The 18,425-nt window shown below is 44.9% G+C and overlaps 1 protein-coding gene and 1 long non-coding RNA gene across 2 annotated transcripts in view; one reads left to right on the top strand and one right to left on the bottom strand.

Moving 5' to 3' along the window:
- ctnna2 (catenin (cadherin-associated protein), alpha 2) overlaps window positions 1–18,425 on the bottom strand; it is a 258,023-nt gene that overhangs the window by 207,340 nt on the left and 32,258 nt on the right. The window contains exons 3-6 of the mRNA XM_076045078.1: window positions 18,024–18,219; window positions 13,612–13,778; window positions 12,525–12,644; window positions 11,594–11,860 (exon numbers count right to left, since the gene is read on the bottom strand). Coding sequence (XP_075901193.1) covers window positions 11,594–11,860; window positions 12,525–12,644; window positions 13,612–13,778; window positions 18,024–18,219 — 750 coding nt within the window. The remainder of the gene's footprint in view (window positions 1–11,593; window positions 11,861–12,524; window positions 12,645–13,611; window positions 13,779–18,023; window positions 18,220–18,425) is intronic.
- The window catches only part of LOC142900744 (uncharacterized), a 289,985-nt gene that overhangs the window by 186,564 nt on the left and 84,996 nt on the right, over window positions 1–18,425 (top strand). The gene's annotated exons all lie outside the window — the stretch shown is intronic.

Consider the following 18,425-nt stretch of genomic DNA (forward strand, 5'->3'; position numbering starts at 1 on the left):
TTTAGACATTTTTCATCGGTCTTAAACTTTGATAAAGAGCAGTTAAGCTTGTTAAAAAAGCATTCCTGATGGATACTAAGAACACAGGAAAAAGCAGTAGTATAACTGGCTTTCTGTATGGGAGCGCTGGAATCTGGATCATCGCTGAATGGGGCATGCATCATTGCTGTGGAACACTCCATTATCCCAGAATGACATCTTAATTGGCCTGTCAACAAAACTAAATTCATCTGGGCAACTTTGCTGGTGCATTAGTGCTTCTACCAAACGCAGCTCTGGAATATGGGGCATCCCCTCCATTCCCAAGGCCACGGGGGGAAATTAGAGTTTCTAAGTGCTGCACTATTTAGGCAGGCATGCCTCGCCATTGGTGAGTTCCTCTTTTCTATGCGATCAAAATTCTCGCCGGAGTGCCTCGCCATTTTCATGACAGCCTAAAGCAGAGGTGAAGATGTAAAGCCTGGTGCATCAGGAGAATAAAGTTCTGTTCCAGAGCAGTGAGCCACTATTAAGGGGAGTTACTGAAGCTTCAACTTCACTTGAAGAGCAGAGAAGTGACTGCCTAGTATCTAATCAAAGCTGTCCATCCATTTATCTCCCTCCAAATCCAGTGTCCTTTGACAATGTAACTTTTTTCCCCATGAACTGGTGTCCAAAGTGACAAAGATTCATCTTTGGTGACAAAGAAGAATGAATAGCTTTACTCTACAGAAATTGACATAACATAGTTTAACCAAATGTAATTCTTGGACAGCTTAAAGCACAGCCATAACCCATTTCTTAAAAGTTCACCTGTTAATTTCCTGAGGGAACGCCACTAGCCACAGGGAACCCTGTCCATCACCTGAGGGCTTGTGCTGTGTTTCAGGTCTATCAGGCAAGTTAGTTTGCAAAAATTAATTAATCGTGGAAGGAATAATTCAATTCAGTTATGTGAATTAGAAAGTGACCAGAACATTTATCAGATTATTAGATAGGGGTGAGTAATAAGTAGGTTAAATTTCAATTTAGAGTGGACTATCCCTTAAGAATTTACTTCATGTAAAATGTTTAGTTTAAGTATTTATTATGACGCATATACGCATGGAAACAAAAAAAAACCTTTGGGGTAAACTGCTCTGTTTATAAACACACAGATTAGAATTTTGGACACGTAGCTTTGTTTTAATCCCTTTTCACAAAATCTCCCTTTTTTGCGAGACTCTGTTTGTATATGCATGTGTGGGAGGAGAAAAGCATTTTAGCAAGTCAGTGATTAAAAAAGGAACTGTGGCTTTACCCTGCCAGCAAGGACAGCCACAAACAAAGATGCTTGACAAACATGACACACTCGACCAGAGGGTTGTTCATTTTGGAAGCAGTCTTTCCTCTTATGCAGGCAAAAATAAATAAAATACCCAAGTCCTTTGCAAGCAGGTGAACTGCAATACATATGTGTAAGTTTACTGTGTTTGCAAGAGCGAGCGTGCTTCGGTCTCCATTAGCCTGTGCAAAGCTGAGTGGGCAAGTTGGCACAACACAGAGTTGCAGAAAGGACCTTGACTTGAAGGTGCACTGCCTTTACAAAAAAAAATAAAAAAAATTATACCAGAGCACCCACACAGAAGTTCAGAATTGAAAACTGGCTGAACACGCAGGGATGTAGTTTGTTTTCTGTTACGCCGTTATTTAAAAGACTAGAAGTATGTGCAAAGATCAGATTTCCTTCATCTGTAGAACGTCGCAAAAGACAAGAAAAAAAACGTATTTCTTCCTGCTGTGTGCAAAACTTATCTGAGATAAACTAGTTCAAGGATCTCGCTGCACTTTTTGATATAATGGCATCATAGACGGACACTTACCTCAGGGGATCCCAAACTTTAACAACAGACAATGTTAGAAAATATGTAAAAGAAACACCAACTTTTAGAATGCTTTTTAGAATAGGAATACTATTAACTAACATGTTGATAATGATGTCTATGGCTGTAAAGACATACTTAATGTATGCTGCCTCATAGTTTCTTCCTCTAACCAGCCAATTCTCACGTTTTTTTTGCAGCAGTGTCTTCCATAACTGGGCTGTTTGTCTGTTCCTTCGGCCTATTTGTCACAAACCTGTCCATTTTGTACTAGCCAGGCTAGCTTGAGGAGCAAATCACCACACACGACACCATGAACAATGTTTTTGACAGGCAGGCAATCATATGATGTTATTATAGATTACTTTTAACAATAATGATTAAACAATATTTTGATCATCTTAATTAAAAGATAACTTGATTGTCTTATTTATTTATTTATTCATTTATTTATTTGATTTTCTTTCTTATCTTCTCTCCAGTTTTCTGCGGCCCCCACTTTGAAATCCACTGTCTTACACGACAAGTAAGTACTTCAGATGTTTGTCCCATTGAACTGCCCAAATTACCCCCGCGGACGGCCGGTCTAATTTCGCAAGATGAGAATTTATACAAGGGGATGAGCAAGAGTGGTAAAGACTGCAGAGCCGGGGCTGCTAGCTCACACTGTTGACTAGCTCAGATCTCCAGGTCCTGTTTACCAGTGAAGCTCGACGCGTCGCCTCCTCGACCCTTCACACGGCTCCGCTTATTGTCACCATAGCAAGACGAGGGAGGCAGCGGCTAATTACTGTACGGCAAACAAACAAACCAATACTCCTCTATCTCCCCAGTCATGTCCCATTAATTCGGCTTAGTATCCCCCATCCATATTTCTCTTGACAGGTGCATCTGTCCACGGAGAATGAGGCGCCGTTTTAATTGGCAGGCGGAGGATGTCGTAATTTAGACGTGCACCTCGAGGCGAGCGCGTGGCTCAGCCAAGGTGAAAATGACGGCGCGAGTGGAGTTTTATTGAGCACGGCGGGGTTCCCGTCAATAAGGCCGCCGCCCGCTCGCCGCCGCGTTCGATGGCGTTATTAACGTGCGGCGTCCGCGTGCGTCCGTGCGATACGCGCGCAAACGCCTGGCCCTCGGCGCCGGATATCAGATGTCTGCCGTCGTCGGGAAGTGCTCCTTCCTCTCTGCCAGTTTTTTGTTTTTTTCTGTCCCGCAGTGACTGAGGAATGTTTTGAACACCCACATGCTCGGTCGGCGAATCAATGTGAGTCAAGGAGGAGTGAAAAATTGGGGGAAGCGGAGACAATGCGGAGGGGAGAGGAGGGGGGAGCGGCAGACTCCGCGTGTGCCTGAGCATGTGCGCGTGGGCCAAGGGAGGGGCGGGGGTGGGGGGGTCGAGAGAAATAAGCAGAGGCCCAGAATGAGACAGCACGGGTAGGAAGGCATAGATTGATACAGCAATTACCGAGAAAACTATCTCACAGTTAGGAATACATCTGCATACATTATGGCGCTGAGGTGTCTCTCCGACCGCCGCTTCTCCGGCGGTCAGCCGGCCCGGGAACATCTCATCCATAATTGGAGCATGCGGGGGGGTCATCGCTGGGCACCGGCTAACAATCGATGTCGCTCAAAGCAGGAGGGGAAATTTTATCGGCAGTAGGAGAATTTAAAACAACCTCGCGGAGGCGAGGACCAAGTGCAGTCATTGTTTGGAGGACGTGTCTGGATCCCAGAGAGGTGTGTGTGTGTGTGTGTGTGTGTGTGTGTGTGTGTGTGGGAGGGGGGGGGGCAATGAAACGGGATTGTTGCCCACATGCCCACTTGCCGTGTTGTGAGTGAACTGAATTTGTGAACGGCACTACTCTCACAGTTTAACTTTGTTCAAGAGTTGCCACATTTCCATAGAAACCCAGTGAAAAGACACCGCACGCAGGTGTTCATGTGTAGCTGTACAAACACTGGCCACCACAGCCACACCGCCGCATGCGTCATCAAACTGCGGACGAAGCCTGGGGGCAAAAATAAATGAAGGCGGCAGCGCTGGCTCATACGTTACTACGTCCACTGTTGACACATCTTTGTATGAACTTTTATGAAAAGGTCAGTGATAAGCCGGGTGGGAATCTTACCTTTTTGTCTAACCGTAGCCTGCCAGGTTCTCCTGTTTTTGTTTTAATAATACATTTTTTTTTAAAAATCCTAATTAAAAAAAAAAAGACCGTATGAGCAGCAAGGTTTTCCTCATGTTTTTGAGAAAAAAAACTAGGGGTGAAAGTTGCAGCTGGCTATTAATGTGGACTGAATGGGCAGATGTATGGAATTCCACAATGCAGTGCCTTGCCCTGTTGACTCACAGCAGAAGGTCGCAGGTTCGATTCCAGGGCCTGGGGGCTTTTAGCGTGGAGTTTGCATGCTCTGCGTGGGTTATTCCGGGGTTCTTCCTTCTTTCTTCCACAGTTCAAAGACACTCACATTAGGCTGATGGGCAACTATAAATTGCCTGTAGGTGTGAGAATAGTTGATAGCCAGCCCACAGCGAACGCTGGTAATAACTATGTTTGATCTTTTCTCCACCAAGTAATAATGCAATCCATTTATTTATTTATTTATTTAGACCTCCTCCAAGAGTTTCGTTGTCCATATCATTGCCATAAAAACTCTCAGCTCCTGACCCGGTGTCCCAAATCTTGCCATGCTGGTTTTCAACCAGGTGACACGATGAGTATGTGTGCAACTATTGTCTGTTCTTATTTCAGCATGATGACAACTCCGAGCACAAAAAAGGAAAGAGATGGGGGACTCCTACCCCATGTGCACTGGGTTTATTTGTGTTGGTCTGCTGAAAATACACAAACAAATGGGGAACCGCTGATATGATTCAAAGCACATATACTGTAAAAAGTATCAGATTTTTTTTTTATTATTATTTTTTAAAAAGAGAGGAAAAAAAAACAGGTCTGTTCAAGTGTATTCATGCATTGAGCCGTGATCACAAACATGGTCAATGTCATGTCGGAGTAAAAGAAAGCTACTTACACCTAGACAAAAAGGAGCTTTCTACACAGGGATACAAAGGACTGGCTTTCACACGCACTCTCTCCCGGCTTGCCAGTAAATCCGGTTAAAGTTACCCTGTAATGTATGCAGAGTGAGAGGAGCAGTGGACGCCACTGTGCACAGAGAGTCGCTCCTGCAGCGTGCGGAGGGGAGAGAGAGAGAGAGAGAGAGAGAGAGGAGAGAGAGAGAGAGAGAGAGAAAAGAGAGAGAAAGAGAGAGAGAGAGAGAGAGGAGAGAGACAGAGGAGAGAGAGGAGAGAAAAGAGAGAGAGAGAGAGAGAGGAGAGAGAGAGGGGAGAGACAGAGGAGAGAGAGGAGAGAAAAGAGAGAGAGAGAAAAGAGAGAGAGAGGAGAGAGAAAGAGGAGAGAGAGAGGAGAGAGAGAGGGGAGAGAGAGAGAGACAGAGGAGAGAAAGAGAGAGAGAGAGGGGAGAGAGAGAGAGGAGAGAAAATGGGATGCAAACCCATGAGGGGCTTTGCCTGTAAGCTTGCTTGGCTTTTCAGGCACCTCAGTAAATTCGAGACCCTTCGGGCAGCCGGAACCAGTGGTGACGCAAAAACATGCGTTGGAACAGAGTGAAGGAAGAGGCTTTTTGTGGATCTCCCTGGGAAAGAAATAAATAAATAAATAAAAAATATTGTTCAAGGACGTGGCATATGTAGGGAAATAAATAACAGAGCAACGAGGTAAACTGATCCACTGTGACTCCAATGTCTGCCGCGGGCTTGTAGCTTCTGCTCCTCCACTGAATGTTTCTTTGCTTCTGGGTGTGTGTGTGTGTGTGTGTGTGTGTGTGTGTGTGTGCGTGCGTGTGTGTGTGTGTGTGTGTGTGTGTGTGTGTGTGTGTGTGTGTGTGCGTGTGCGTGCGTGTGCTTTGACTCCAAACAGCTGCGGGTACATGTGAGAGGAGGAGTGGTGACACAACAGGTTAAGGCGCAGCTCCGCTATCAGCTTCTCGTCGCGGCTATGTGCGTGCGTGCGTGTGTGCGCGGGGTCGGGAAAGGGGCGGGTCATTCAGGTGAGAGGGCGGAACCTTGACCCCTCCCTTCGGCGACGTACGTCCGGAGCCCCTCGCGGTGGAGAATACCTTCCTCTTTTCTTTTTTTTAAATGCCATTTATGTTACAAGAGCGAGCCGCCGCAGAATCGACTGCGAGGAGAGAACGAGGCAAACGGTGAGGGAGGGGTGTGTGTGTGTGTGGGGGGGGGGGGGAGAAAAAAAATCTCTGTTTCTAAGGGCTTGTAGGAAAAATAGTGAAAAATGGAAGGAAAAAAAATACTCTGCGTGCGTGCGTGCGTGAGTGAGAGAGCGAGAGGAGAGGAGAGGAAGGGCAGACACGTGATGAAAGTAATTAAACATTGCCATCTGCTGGCCACGGCGCGAACATCCCCGGAAGCTGATGTGTTTTGAGCAGCTGCTCCTTTGACCACCTGTTCGGTCTCGCGGTCCGTCCGGAGCAGATGTGACGCCGTGCTCGCACAACTGGGCCGTACAAGCGGAATATTTTAAACAAAAGAATGATTCGAACAACCCGGCGGTTCGTCCTGAGTCAAGGAGAAGAAAGTGATGTCATTTGATTACGGGACGAGGAGCGCTGAGGATGAGGGAATCGTTTTTGATGAAGTCACGATTACGTCTCTTTCAGACGCCCCCCGGGCCACCCTCTGTTTAATTACTGTTTTAATGTTACTTATTAACTACAATTGATACTTACCTCCCTGTTTTCTCTTACTCTAATCTGCTTTCATGTATTTGTTGGTATATATTTAAGCTTTTTAACTGCAAATTTTACTCTGATGTCTTTTCTCTTTTGTAAAGTGTCTTTCTGAAAAGCGCTTTATCAATAAAATGCATTATTATTGTTATCATAATAAGACAAAGACCTTCTATACTTCAAGCTTAACCTTTTTTTCCCCCCCAAATGTGCATCCTCCGCTGCCTCAGCCGAAAAAAAAAAAGGAAGAAAAAAAAAAGACGAGGTATCTGTGAGACGAGCTCACTTTGCAGCTCGTCCGAAGGCTCCTGCTTCCCCTCCGCGCGACACTTGGAAAATAAGTGCGAGGCAGCGAGAGGCTATGGGAGACGTGGATCCGAGGGGGTCACGCCAGGTGAATCCTTGTTTGCAGCACTGAGACACAGCGGCGTCAAAACACGAGGAGGGAGGGAGGGGAGAGGGAGTTAAATATTTTCAGCCTTTTTCTCTTGTATGCATATCGTGGTGTCTGCTGCAGCTCTGCGCTGAGAGTGAGAGAACTACAGACTTGTTATCCCCAGGAAGGGATCTCTGGTTGTGTGGCATGAGGTTCTGCAACAGGTATATATGTGCAGGATCCAGCAAGGTATATATGCATTATCCGTCAGTACATTCACTGCAGTGAATTTGTATCCCTGCAGGTCTTGAATATATATATCTTTTTTACTCTGATAAAATTCCTCCACCATGACAATGTTTGTGCGCGTGTCTGTCGCTGTGACCTAAAAATCTCGGCCCGCGCGCTTTGCCACGCTGTGTCTTTAGCCACATACCCCGAGGGCCTCGACTCCATCTGTTCTCCCACCGAGCTCCTACCCCCCCAAATAAAGACTTTCATTCCAACATGACGGGGCCCTTTTTCCCTGCATGGCGAATTTAAAGGTGGCCATCCTCAAATTCCGCGTCGCCCTGGACCAAAAGGGATAAAAAAAAAAAAAAAGGGCTGAAAACTAGTTCGGAGAGAGCTGCTTTGGATCTGGCTCGAGGGGGGCGCCTGTCAAATACCATAAAGAATGGAGGTGGGGGGCGGGGGGTGAAAGAATCTGCAGTATGAACAAGCAGAAAGGGCATTATTTATGAGGAGGCATTTTTCTGAAAAAGGTAGAAATCTGAAGGGAGAACAGAAAAAAAGTTTAAAGGCTCATATCATATTTGTAGTAGTGTCTGTTGGCTGGATGTAATTTCATAGGAATTGAATGCTACATTTTAAGTGACTATAAAGCCTCTTCTTCACTCTTAATGGTTGCTCATGGTGAGCAAAAACAAAAACATGCACAGGAGGTGCGTTGGGAACTTATAATAATATTTCAGTTATTATGAGATAGAAGAAAACACAACATTTTTTTTTTTAAAATGATACTTAACTTGCGGTGAATGAATACAAATCTTGACTTTTGCCAACATTGCTCGGTTTCCTTCAAACTACACCTGGCTCTTTATTTGATGAGGAAGGCTGAAATTTAAAAGATGAGGACAGGCTTCCTGTCACCTTCGTATTAAAGGCCGTAGGGGGAAAGATGGACTAAATTTGAACTGGCGCCGACCTCCTTTCTCTCTCCTAATAGATCTTGTGTTCCAGTGTCCTTGGTTGGCTCACTTCAAACTTATTTTGGTTGACAGTTTAAAAAAAAAAAAAAAAAGGAGAGAAATAGATGAGGTCGCCCCCTCACCCTCCGCCCCCCACTTATTCATGAGTTGCCCTTTCGCTGGCCATGTCTGCACCAAGCATTCAAACCTCTTGTCCAACCTTTGTGTCGCAGACCTTCAGTGTTGCAGAGTCATTGGAGCAACGTGTCCCCACCAGCTCCACCATTTTAATTCCACACCTGTCCCCCAGAAACAAATACAAATCCCGGAGATGGTTTCCCATACTTAAAATTTCTCATCAAGACATTCTTTGCTCGGCACTCTCTCTGGGCTGCTGCAATGCTTTTCAGATGATTATGTACTCAGTCGCATCGAGGTGATGAAAAGCGCTTAGTGCAATTTACCTGAAAGAAAAAAAACTACTTGTGGCAGATTTTTCCACTGATCACAGTTTTTTTTTTGCTGCCTCCGTCTGGCAGGAGATATAAATCTAAGAGAGGCAACATGTTCATCATCACTTATTACAGACTTAGTTAGTGTTTCTAATGACTGAGATTTTTTAACTCATTTTTTTTTTTGATTCGCTACACTAACAGTCTTCTTCTTTTGTTAGAATCACAGCGTGTGTGCTGCTGACAGAAGTAGACCTTGTTGCTTTTACCTTTCTGTCTAGCATAAGTGTTCTTCTGACTGTAAAAATGCCCTAATCCTGAAGTCCATCTGACCATTACACAAAAACAACTGAATAAAAGAGAATTTAAGAATGGCCAAAGTACACAGACCAGCTGACTTCTTTAGAGAGAAAGTTAAACTGAAGTGTTCACTGTAGACGCAAATCAGCCAATCAGGAGGCAGCAACCCAATGCATTTTGGCATGCAGACGTTGTGAAGGCCACTTGAAGTTCAAAGTGAGCATCAGAACGTGGAAGGAAGGGGATCAGAGTGTCTTTGAATGTGCTGATCTGCTGGGATTTAAACACCATCATACTCATCTCTGGGGTTTACAGAGGATGGTCCTGAAAGGAGGGAATACCCAGTGAGCAGCAGCTGTGTGGAGGAAAATTCCTTGATGCCAGGGGTCAGAGGAGGATGGACAAACTCGTTGGGGATTAAAGAGAGGTAACACAAACTCAAATAAGCACAGGTAATAATAACCATAGTCTGTAGAAAACTAACTAACACTAACTGCTAGTTGAAGCTCTGAAGGCACAACACCTGCAACATAAGTGTGCGCCCCTAAAAGACATTTTATCAACTCACGCACCGGTGTATATGATATTTCAAGAAATATAAAAAAAAAATGACGTGAAAGCTGTATTAAAGCTTTGTTTTTCTTCGTGGAGCCAGTTGATGTGAACTGGTGCCTCTGCTGCTGACACCGGCTCTGCCATCCGTGCATTCAGCTATTATGGGAGAGTCAAAGAATGAGGAACAGATCAAAGCTGACTCAGTGCAGGGAGCAGCCGCCCCAAAACAGATAAGCACAATCATCCAACCCTGCAGTCTCCACAGAGACTCCATTACTGAAAACAAAGCGAGCGTGTACGTCAGTGGGCTCGTGTGAATCAAAAAGATTTTTTTTATTTTTTTAATCTTTTTCTTTTGGGGGCGAGAAAGAGAGTCAGAGACTCTCCATACACTACCACAATTAAAACCAGCAGGTTTGTGACAAGAAAAAAAACTGAATAAAGTAGATTTGACCGCTGCAAATTCTGCCCAGCTGCTCAGTATCAGGTCATTACTATTCTGGGAGAATCTGATCACACCCTGCGTCTGTTTGGTGAGCAAGGAGAGCAAAAGCTTCAGGCGATCGCACAGGGCCGAGCGGGGGGCAATTAGTTTCATTCTGCTGCTGTCCGTCTGCCCGTCCACCGGACAAAATCATATTTTATGGGCCTCCCTGTTCTTTTGGAAGCCCTGTGTTACATACAAACCAGGTTTGATATGGCCGCCAAAGAGCCACGGCCCTAATAGCGGGTAGCGGGCTTCAAAGGAGACGGACACGTTTGGAAGCAAACAGGCTTTTAGCAGAAGATTGCTTCGGGGCTCAGGAGACTTTATCTCACGTGGCCACGGGCCACCTTTTGTGACAGGTCTGCCCCCTGTCGCCGGCCTGCGTCATGACGAGATGCCGCTTGCAATTTGCAATTAGAACCAAAGGGGGTCAGTCACACACTGTGAAGGAGAGACGCCGAGCCTGATATCAAGCCGCCATGAAAAAAAAGGAAAAACAAAACAAAAAACGGAGCACTTTAGTTAATGAGAGCGTTCCTTCATGGAGCATGGATGTATAAAAAGAAATATATGAATCACAAGATACTAGATTTATAAAGGTCTGCTAGTAGGGGACACACCTGCTGCGCCGTGGAAGCGCATTTTAATGGTAACATGTTTTACTCCACCCCTTATGATTAAGAGTTGCCAACGGTCCCTTAAAATACAGAACTGTCCCGTATATCTGACAGTGAAATGGTGCGTCCCGTTTGAAATCGATACAGGACGGTGTTTTCCCCGTATTTCTAAGTTGTCTTGAGCGTAAATGTATTTTGGATCCAAACTCACCGACGTTTCCGAAGTTTGCGTTCAAAACGTAATCTACGTAGCTGCAGGCAAAACGTGCATTCAAAATTCAAAGCAAGTGCAGTCTGTTCACTAATAAGGAGAGTATAAGATTGGCAGACACAAAGTCAGAGAGCATTTCATGAGGACAAAATAATGTTTTTTAAACAAAAGCCATCGGTGTCACAAGCCGTACAACATAAGTCGAGAGGGTTTCTTTAAAAAAAAAAAATTTAAAAAAAAATGTCAGTGAAACGATCCCGTCTCCCATGATCACCAGCGATGTCTGGCCACTAGATGGTAGCAGAGAGTCGCGTTTCTAAAGAATTCTCAACCTGTGGGGATTTAAAAAGTGAACGAAATACAGAGCCTAACAAAATGATTAGACCCCGCTGAAAAATGTAAAGTAAACTTTAAAAAAAAAAAAAAGAAATAAATGAAGAGAACAGAAGAAAAGAAGAATCACTTTCAACCATCAAAACTACTTTTTCTTTTCAGGAATCCAAGTAAATAACTTTAATGTGACAATTGAATAAAGTAATAATGGCAGGTGTGGCATGTTGGTGGTGGGGGTCTAGAAAATTTGTTTGGCTCTGAACATGTTTGAAGACTAAACATGGGAGATTGAGAAAAATCGTCTGTTTTGGTGTTGGACTCTTTTCTAGTGGTGAAACTTGTGGAAGCCAGTGGAGCTATAGGGCGATGTCGCCACCACTGCAAGACGGTTTCTAAACAGACGGACTAAACAGGTCTGAGTTGATGAAAGAAAGGAAGGAAAACGTTTGCAGACTTACATCAAATTCATTGAGGGCGGCGGCCAGCTCCCCGATGCCGGCGTGGCCGTGCTTCTCATCAGTGGGTGAGGTGGCCTGGGCAGCGCTGGAAATGCCTCCGATGGCCTCCTGGACCTGCTTGAACACGTAGTCGCGGTTGGCGCGGGTGGCCGCCACGTCGGGGTGGCGCAGGAAGGCCTGCGAGGCCGTGTACAGCATGGTGGCGTTCTTCTTCAGAGCGCCACGCGCAGCCGCCATCTCATCACGACACTGGGGGTCTTTCAGCTCCTGAGGAGGTGGAAAAGGTTTTCTGAGTAAACCGGGTCTGTTACGATTACTCTTCACAAGATGAGGCTGAGGATGAAGAAACTGAGACAGAGAGCAGACAGACGGTGAATAAAGTCCTCCTGCCTAGTCACCGCCTGGTCGGAGAAACAATTTTTGTTTGTAATATTTTTTCATTCAGGGGGAATATCAGCAAGATGGATGTTTTCCAGAGCAAGACAAGACAGAAAAAATCTGACACACACCGGAGGCACCGATGGCAAAACTCACTCAGTTGACAAAACTGGAAATAACAAGAAAAATATTCTGGAAAAGTGCAAAGCATCACTTGAAACTAGACTTGCTGTTTTACTTTTCATACCCAAGTATTGTTGAAGAACATTCATGTCATTAATATGCCATCATGTCTACTTAACCTATTTAATGTTGTTATTCTTACACCAGTTATAATAATGACAACAAAGCACCATGACGGCATCGCTATAAATATGTGATAGATAGATAGATAGATAGATAGATAGATAGATAGATAGATAGATAGATAGATAGATACTGTAGATACTGGTGCGGCTCTTTCTTCGGTACAGACTACATCTTGCTTGTCAGTCTATTTTCTTGCTTTCTTCCAAGGAAATACAGAGAGGGTTTATAATGACGTCCCAGTTACCTGCTGCCTCCGAGCCGCAACGTAGTTCAGCTTCACCATCTCCTTCCCAAACTCTTTGAAGCGGTTGGCGAGGTCCTGCTCATTGGTTGCATTCTTGACTCCCTCCAGAGCTTCCTCCACCTGTATTGCACATGCGCACACAAACACAACACACACACACGCAAACACAAAAGAAATACATAATATAGACCAAAAAACGATGGGCCAATTAATTTGAAGAATGGCTGCGCCGCTGCAGCATGAATTAGTCATAAAAATAAAACCTGCCCGTGCTGTGAAGCACAATACGTCATTGGTTTTATGCGAAAATGGCTTCCCGCGTAATTGCGGGCAGGTTCTAAAAGACAATAACCGTTTAATTGAGAAAAGTAAGGGCTTTCATTTCACGACGCCTCCATCCCTGATGGGTACTACGCTCCGATCTCAAACGCCATTCAGTTCCAAATGAAGGACACGACATGAGATGTAACGGAGGAAAGGGGGGGGGACGGAAGATAACTCGGAAGTGGCCTTTGATGGCGAGGCTTATACGGGCTCCAGTTAAGCCCCTCTGTTGCCCCCAAGAATAAATCTTCGAACAAAATAAGTCAGAGAGTGCGCGAGAGTGCAATGTGCATCTCTCAGGCCAGTCGATTGTGCAGCTCAACATGCGCAGCCCGTCCACCCAGAGAGCAAAGCAGCTCATGTGGCTCCACTGACTCAGTCATAAATAGAGCGGTTATGTTTAAAAAAAAAAACACACATCAGGGCATAAGGGCGTGATATTTATATATGATAACGAGTTGTGTGTTCCAAGGATACTCCTCCATGCCTCATCTATATGCTAATGCATGCAGAGGTTGCCAGATAAGCAGATATGGTTTCCGAGGGTCAACGCGGAAGACCTTTCTTGAACAGCTACATCACATGAAGGTCTTAATAATGCATGTGTTCAAAGAGAAGGAGAAAAAGGTGGAGAAAAAAACAACACAGATCTGACGAGATCTTTTCTTACGATATTATAAACAAAAGAGCTTCACACAGAAATGCAAAACTCTTCGCTGAACTCAACCCAATCAAGTAGAAGCCCTTGCGGGCGAGCACTCACGATCTTCAGGTGAGACAGCAGCCTCATGACGTCGGCCATGTCGGCGAGGATGAGCAGGCGGGTGACGGCGGAGAGCAGAGCGCGGGCGGCCCTCACCATGGTGCCCCGCTTGACCGAGGAGCACGGGTCGTCGGCAAACTCGGACGAGGCGATGCGCATCGTCTCCCCTGCAGAAGAGGAAAAGGAAGAGAAGAGATTTACAATTAGTGTAAAAAAAAGTTCAGTACAGGAATATAAGTATAAGAACACAGAGAGGGTTTAAAGATTAAAGGGATGGTTCACACACAAAAAAAAGGAAGTTTCGCCCATTTGCTATACCCACTATGTAGACGACGGCCCTGGTGACGCGTTCGCATAAGGAATAAAATTTCACCTAATGGAAAAAGCAGCTGAGTGTCTCTGTCTCCCAGACCTGTGTGGTTTTGCATTCTGATTCAAAACGCTGATGCTGACCAAGTGCTTTTAGCCCGACAGCGAGACGGCATTGAGCATGTCAAATTAGCTCACACGCTGGCCGACCTCACCAGGTTCCCCAGAGAGAACTCGTCCAGATCGGGGGCCACGGTGGATATTTTAACAACCAGCATGACGATTCCATCTTCAGTCAAACTGAAGCGCGCTGTGTCTTCAGGACACGTCAGGATGACAGCATACAACAATGCAGCTACACAAAAACGAGGGCTTGAAACAGGCAGTGGCTCCTGAGTGCAGCACAGATGCTGCTCACAGCTGCTCCCTCAGGATATGATGGGCCAAAAGCAGAGGACAAACTTCACCATATTAGGTATTCTGCACTTTTAACCTTGTGCTATTGTTTTTGTTTCATGTTCATGAACAAGGCTCCAATTGTATTGCTTTTTTTCTTTGTGTGGATCTCTAGAACTGATTAAAAAGTGTGTCAAAAGTTTGTTTGTTTTTTTCTTAATAGTCAATTACATTGGCACTGGGTATATTTGTTCCCCCTCTGTCATTCTCCATAATAGTGATGTGGATTAGTGAGCGTCACCAGAGCAACTTCAGTTGTGAGTTAATAGGAACATGTGTAAACAGACATTTTGACTCCTTTTTTTAAAAATGAATTTAGGCACTGCAGTGCAAACAACCATAACAAGGACGAACGGCGCCATGCCTCACTGGATCTGGCAAAAAGTGTGTTTGTTGGGTAACAAATGGTTCATCATTAAATTCCCCTAACACCCCACTTTGCTTGAACCCACAGGACCTCTAAGAGGCAATATCTGCACCAAAGCTGGAATGATTAGTCACTTTTTATTCTGCATAATGTCACGGAGCGAGGTTTAGCTCTGACCTCCCATTTCACCTAAGGCTAGGTAATGAGTGAGCAAAATTCCTCCCCCAGACCACACGCACGCGCACACACATTCACACACGCCCGCACATGCACAGTGTCTGTGCATGTATTTGTCCAGTGTTCTTGTATCAGTTTGTTAGAAAAGAGGCTATTTTGTAAATAATGATGCAAAGATTTCTGCTGATTCGACGGAGAAAGTAACAGGTCGGCACAGATCAAGGTTCCTCTGCATAAAAAAACATGAAGAATCTTTGGTGAAACTTTCTCTAAAGGTGTGAAATAAATTGAGAGAAAAAAAAAACTGTTGCGTGGAAAGGAAAACAGAGAGCACAGCGTGTGTCAAGCTGTTTATTATCCTCATATTATCCTCATCCTTGGGCAGTGGAATTGTGGCTTATATTATATTATACTATAGTGACAGTTTAGGACTGCCGTGTGTTAATCTCACACTCCTTGGGCTACTGTGTTCTGAAATGAAGCTGGTTTCTTTTAGGGGAAACACGGGTCTTTTATTATTAATTACGGTCTCTCTTTAGATAGCTTTTAATGTGTATGCATCAGTGAACTTCCATTAGTTTGCTCCTTCCACAAGATGATGAAAACTGATTCTGTCTTTCTAATGAACACAGAAAGCGCAAACTCTTTCCCAGTCTCGCACAGTCAAGCCATTGGCTCTTTTAGGTTCAAGTCTAAAATACTTTTTTTTTTTTTTTTTTTTAAAGAAAAAAAGATAAAAAGAAGGTAACTTAATTTTAACATTTGCATAAAAGCTCACAAACTGGCAGTCAGCACGGAACACCAACTCAGAGAGCTGTGACATTGCCCCAGCCAGGGGAAGGCTCCCAGCAGGGAGAACATGATTTGTTGGGGTGAGCTGTGGCTAATGAGAATGAGCGTCTCCCTATCTTAAAATTCAGGGAGGCTCTCTGCCACCACACGCGTTCAAAGCCTTAACGATGCGTGACTTCGGGGTAAACAACGGCTGAATTAGGCTCATTACATTCATGGGGCTTCGTGCCCCCGTAAAGCTTGAAAGTAATGGGCACTAATCTGTTATATAAGATGGATTTGCTGTGCCACTCTTCACTCGACATCTGCCTGCGGTGTGGTAAAGATCTGACTCCGGCTGGCATTCACCGCCACCTTTCAGACTTTTAACAGCAACTCTCCATGTGCTGACTCCCCCACCACGATGTTTCACAATGAAAATTGCAAAGAAAAATAGCAATGTCAGGCTGCAGGCGTTAAGAAAGACAAAATTAAACCTTCCTTATTTTCAATATTTCAAAATTAGATCATAACCAGAGTTAATTACCGTAATTTCCAGACTATAAGCCGCTACTTTTTCCCCATGCTTTGAACCCTGCGGCTAATACAACGGTGAGGCTAATCTGTTTGTTTTTTTTGTTTTTGTTTTTGTTTTTTGTTTACAGCTACCGGCCACTAGGGGACCTTCTCAATTTATGGGTTTTTGGGTGGGCTCGGAAGAGAATGAGACAGGCAGTTCACACGAACAACGAAAGCAAAAGTGACACCAAATACAGAACGAGAGCAAGACAGTTTGCGCAAAGGAAGTTTTCATGCACAAACCGTCATCATGGAAAACAAACGAAGAATTGCATATGATGCAGCTGTTGTGGGATGTGTCTCTGAATGTGTGTGTCATAGGCAGCTTAGTGCGTGATTGGAAGTGAGCGAGTGTGTGTGCGTGGCTGCGAGCGGCCAGCAGAGGCGCTCGCGTCACCGTGGTGCCCAAGCGGGAAGAAGAGGGAGAAGCAGCGCGCGAGGGAGCGGCGGAGTGCATGAGTAGCGGCGACCAGGGCAGGTAGCGAGCGAGTTACAGTGAAATCAACAATAAACTCCTGTCTCAATAGCAACACGTCCTCCTCCTCCTCTGTGTGTGTGTGCGCCACCGCTTCAACCAGTGTGGGGGTCATAATATTGTTCAAGGGAATTAACCCCGGAGAAAACACGTTACTTCGGCCCTGGAGAAGACCAATCTCCCCTGTGTCTCCCGACCACGGACAGGTAGCAGGAACGGTTAACACAGCTTTTAAGTTAACGGCAGTCGATCTGGCTAGATCGCTCGCGCTCTCGTCTGCATGTTCTCTTGTCCTGCTCTTGTTGTCGAGTTCTGGTCCGACTCCATACCAATTAACCGAGGTGACCAGCGGGACCCCGCAAACAGGATCCGCGGTGCGAGTCCAGAGTCGCAGGCTCGCAGCCGCCGACTCGTTTCCTGGCGAAACACCTGCGGCTTATAGTCCAGTGCGGCTTGTATATGTACACATTTGTTTCCCCCCCCTAAATTTAGTTGCTGCGGCTTATATTCAGGTGCGCTTTATAGTCCGGAAATTACGGTAGCTGCATCCTTAAGCACGTTTTGGTTTTTCTTCTTGAAAAAATAGCAATTTACTATTACTGGTGTTGCTGCTTTTATAATGTATTTACCATCTGCATTTCATTCCAGTGCAAACTTGAATGACACTAACAGTGGTGGTGGATGGATTTTTATTTTTCTGTGAGAAAAAAACTAATAAATAAATAAATAAAAACACCTGTGAATGTCACCTCACCAGAGCACCATTATTAATTGCTGAATCCCCCAGTCTACAAGAAATCTGTTTGGTTCATGTTGAATGTGATGAACAGAACTCCCACTTCCTTCCTTTAATTATCTCCATCCATGTCATTCTTGAGGGGAGCCGACATTTTCAAGCACTCGAGGTTGCTTACTGATGGAAATGTAAAAGACAGCAGATCCAGTGGCTACATGAGAAATGACATCAGGCCTTCCGGGTTGCGAGAGCAGCAGAGGCATTAAATTGTAACTGCTGGCTTTGAAAGACAGACGACAGTGAAGACAGCCTTAAAAACAAACCACTCAGACGCTCGACAACTGAATATGACCTGGGTGTAATTTCAAAATAGCGAAAGCAATAACGCTGAGGACAAGTGGGAATTATGGGTGTCTGGTGATAAACACAAGGAATATTACAAACTGGCACAGAAGTTTTTGATCAATTTATGACCAAAACAGCGATGCAGAAAACTGGAGAAGCGTTGCGGCCGAAAAATAAACTTTCATCAGCATCCTCACCTTGCTTACGGACGTCTTCCACAGCAGCAATGAGCTCCTCTTTTAGGTCTTGGCTGTCTTTGGCAATCTGCTCACCCTTCTCCAAAAAATTCTGGGTTGCCTGCTCAACAGACACTGCCAGGACATGAGCCTTCTTGGAGCGGCCCTTCTTCTTACTGGACGGCCCTTTGTTGCTGGTGTTGACCAGGGTGGTCACCTGGGGAGTTACACAAAAGAAAAAGGAAACAATTATTTGGCTGAGTTACACATTTAGACGACACATTACGCATAAATGTAACATCTGAACTAAGCAATCAGTTCCTGTCAGTTTTGGTTTATGGTCTTCTGCTGCAATATATCTGTTTATTTATCTATACTACTCACAGAAAGTTAGGGATGCTCAGCTCTCATATAGAATTTCAC

The sequence above is a fragment of the Nelusetta ayraudi genome, unplaced genomic scaffold, assembly GCF_046127955.1.
Source record: "Nelusetta ayraudi isolate G7.1 ecotype Tasmania unplaced genomic scaffold, CSIRO-AGI_Nayr_v1 ptg000004l, whole genome shotgun sequence".
In the NCBI taxonomy this organism is placed as follows: domain Eukaryota; kingdom Metazoa; phylum Chordata; class Actinopteri; order Tetraodontiformes; family Monacanthidae; genus Nelusetta; species Nelusetta ayraudi.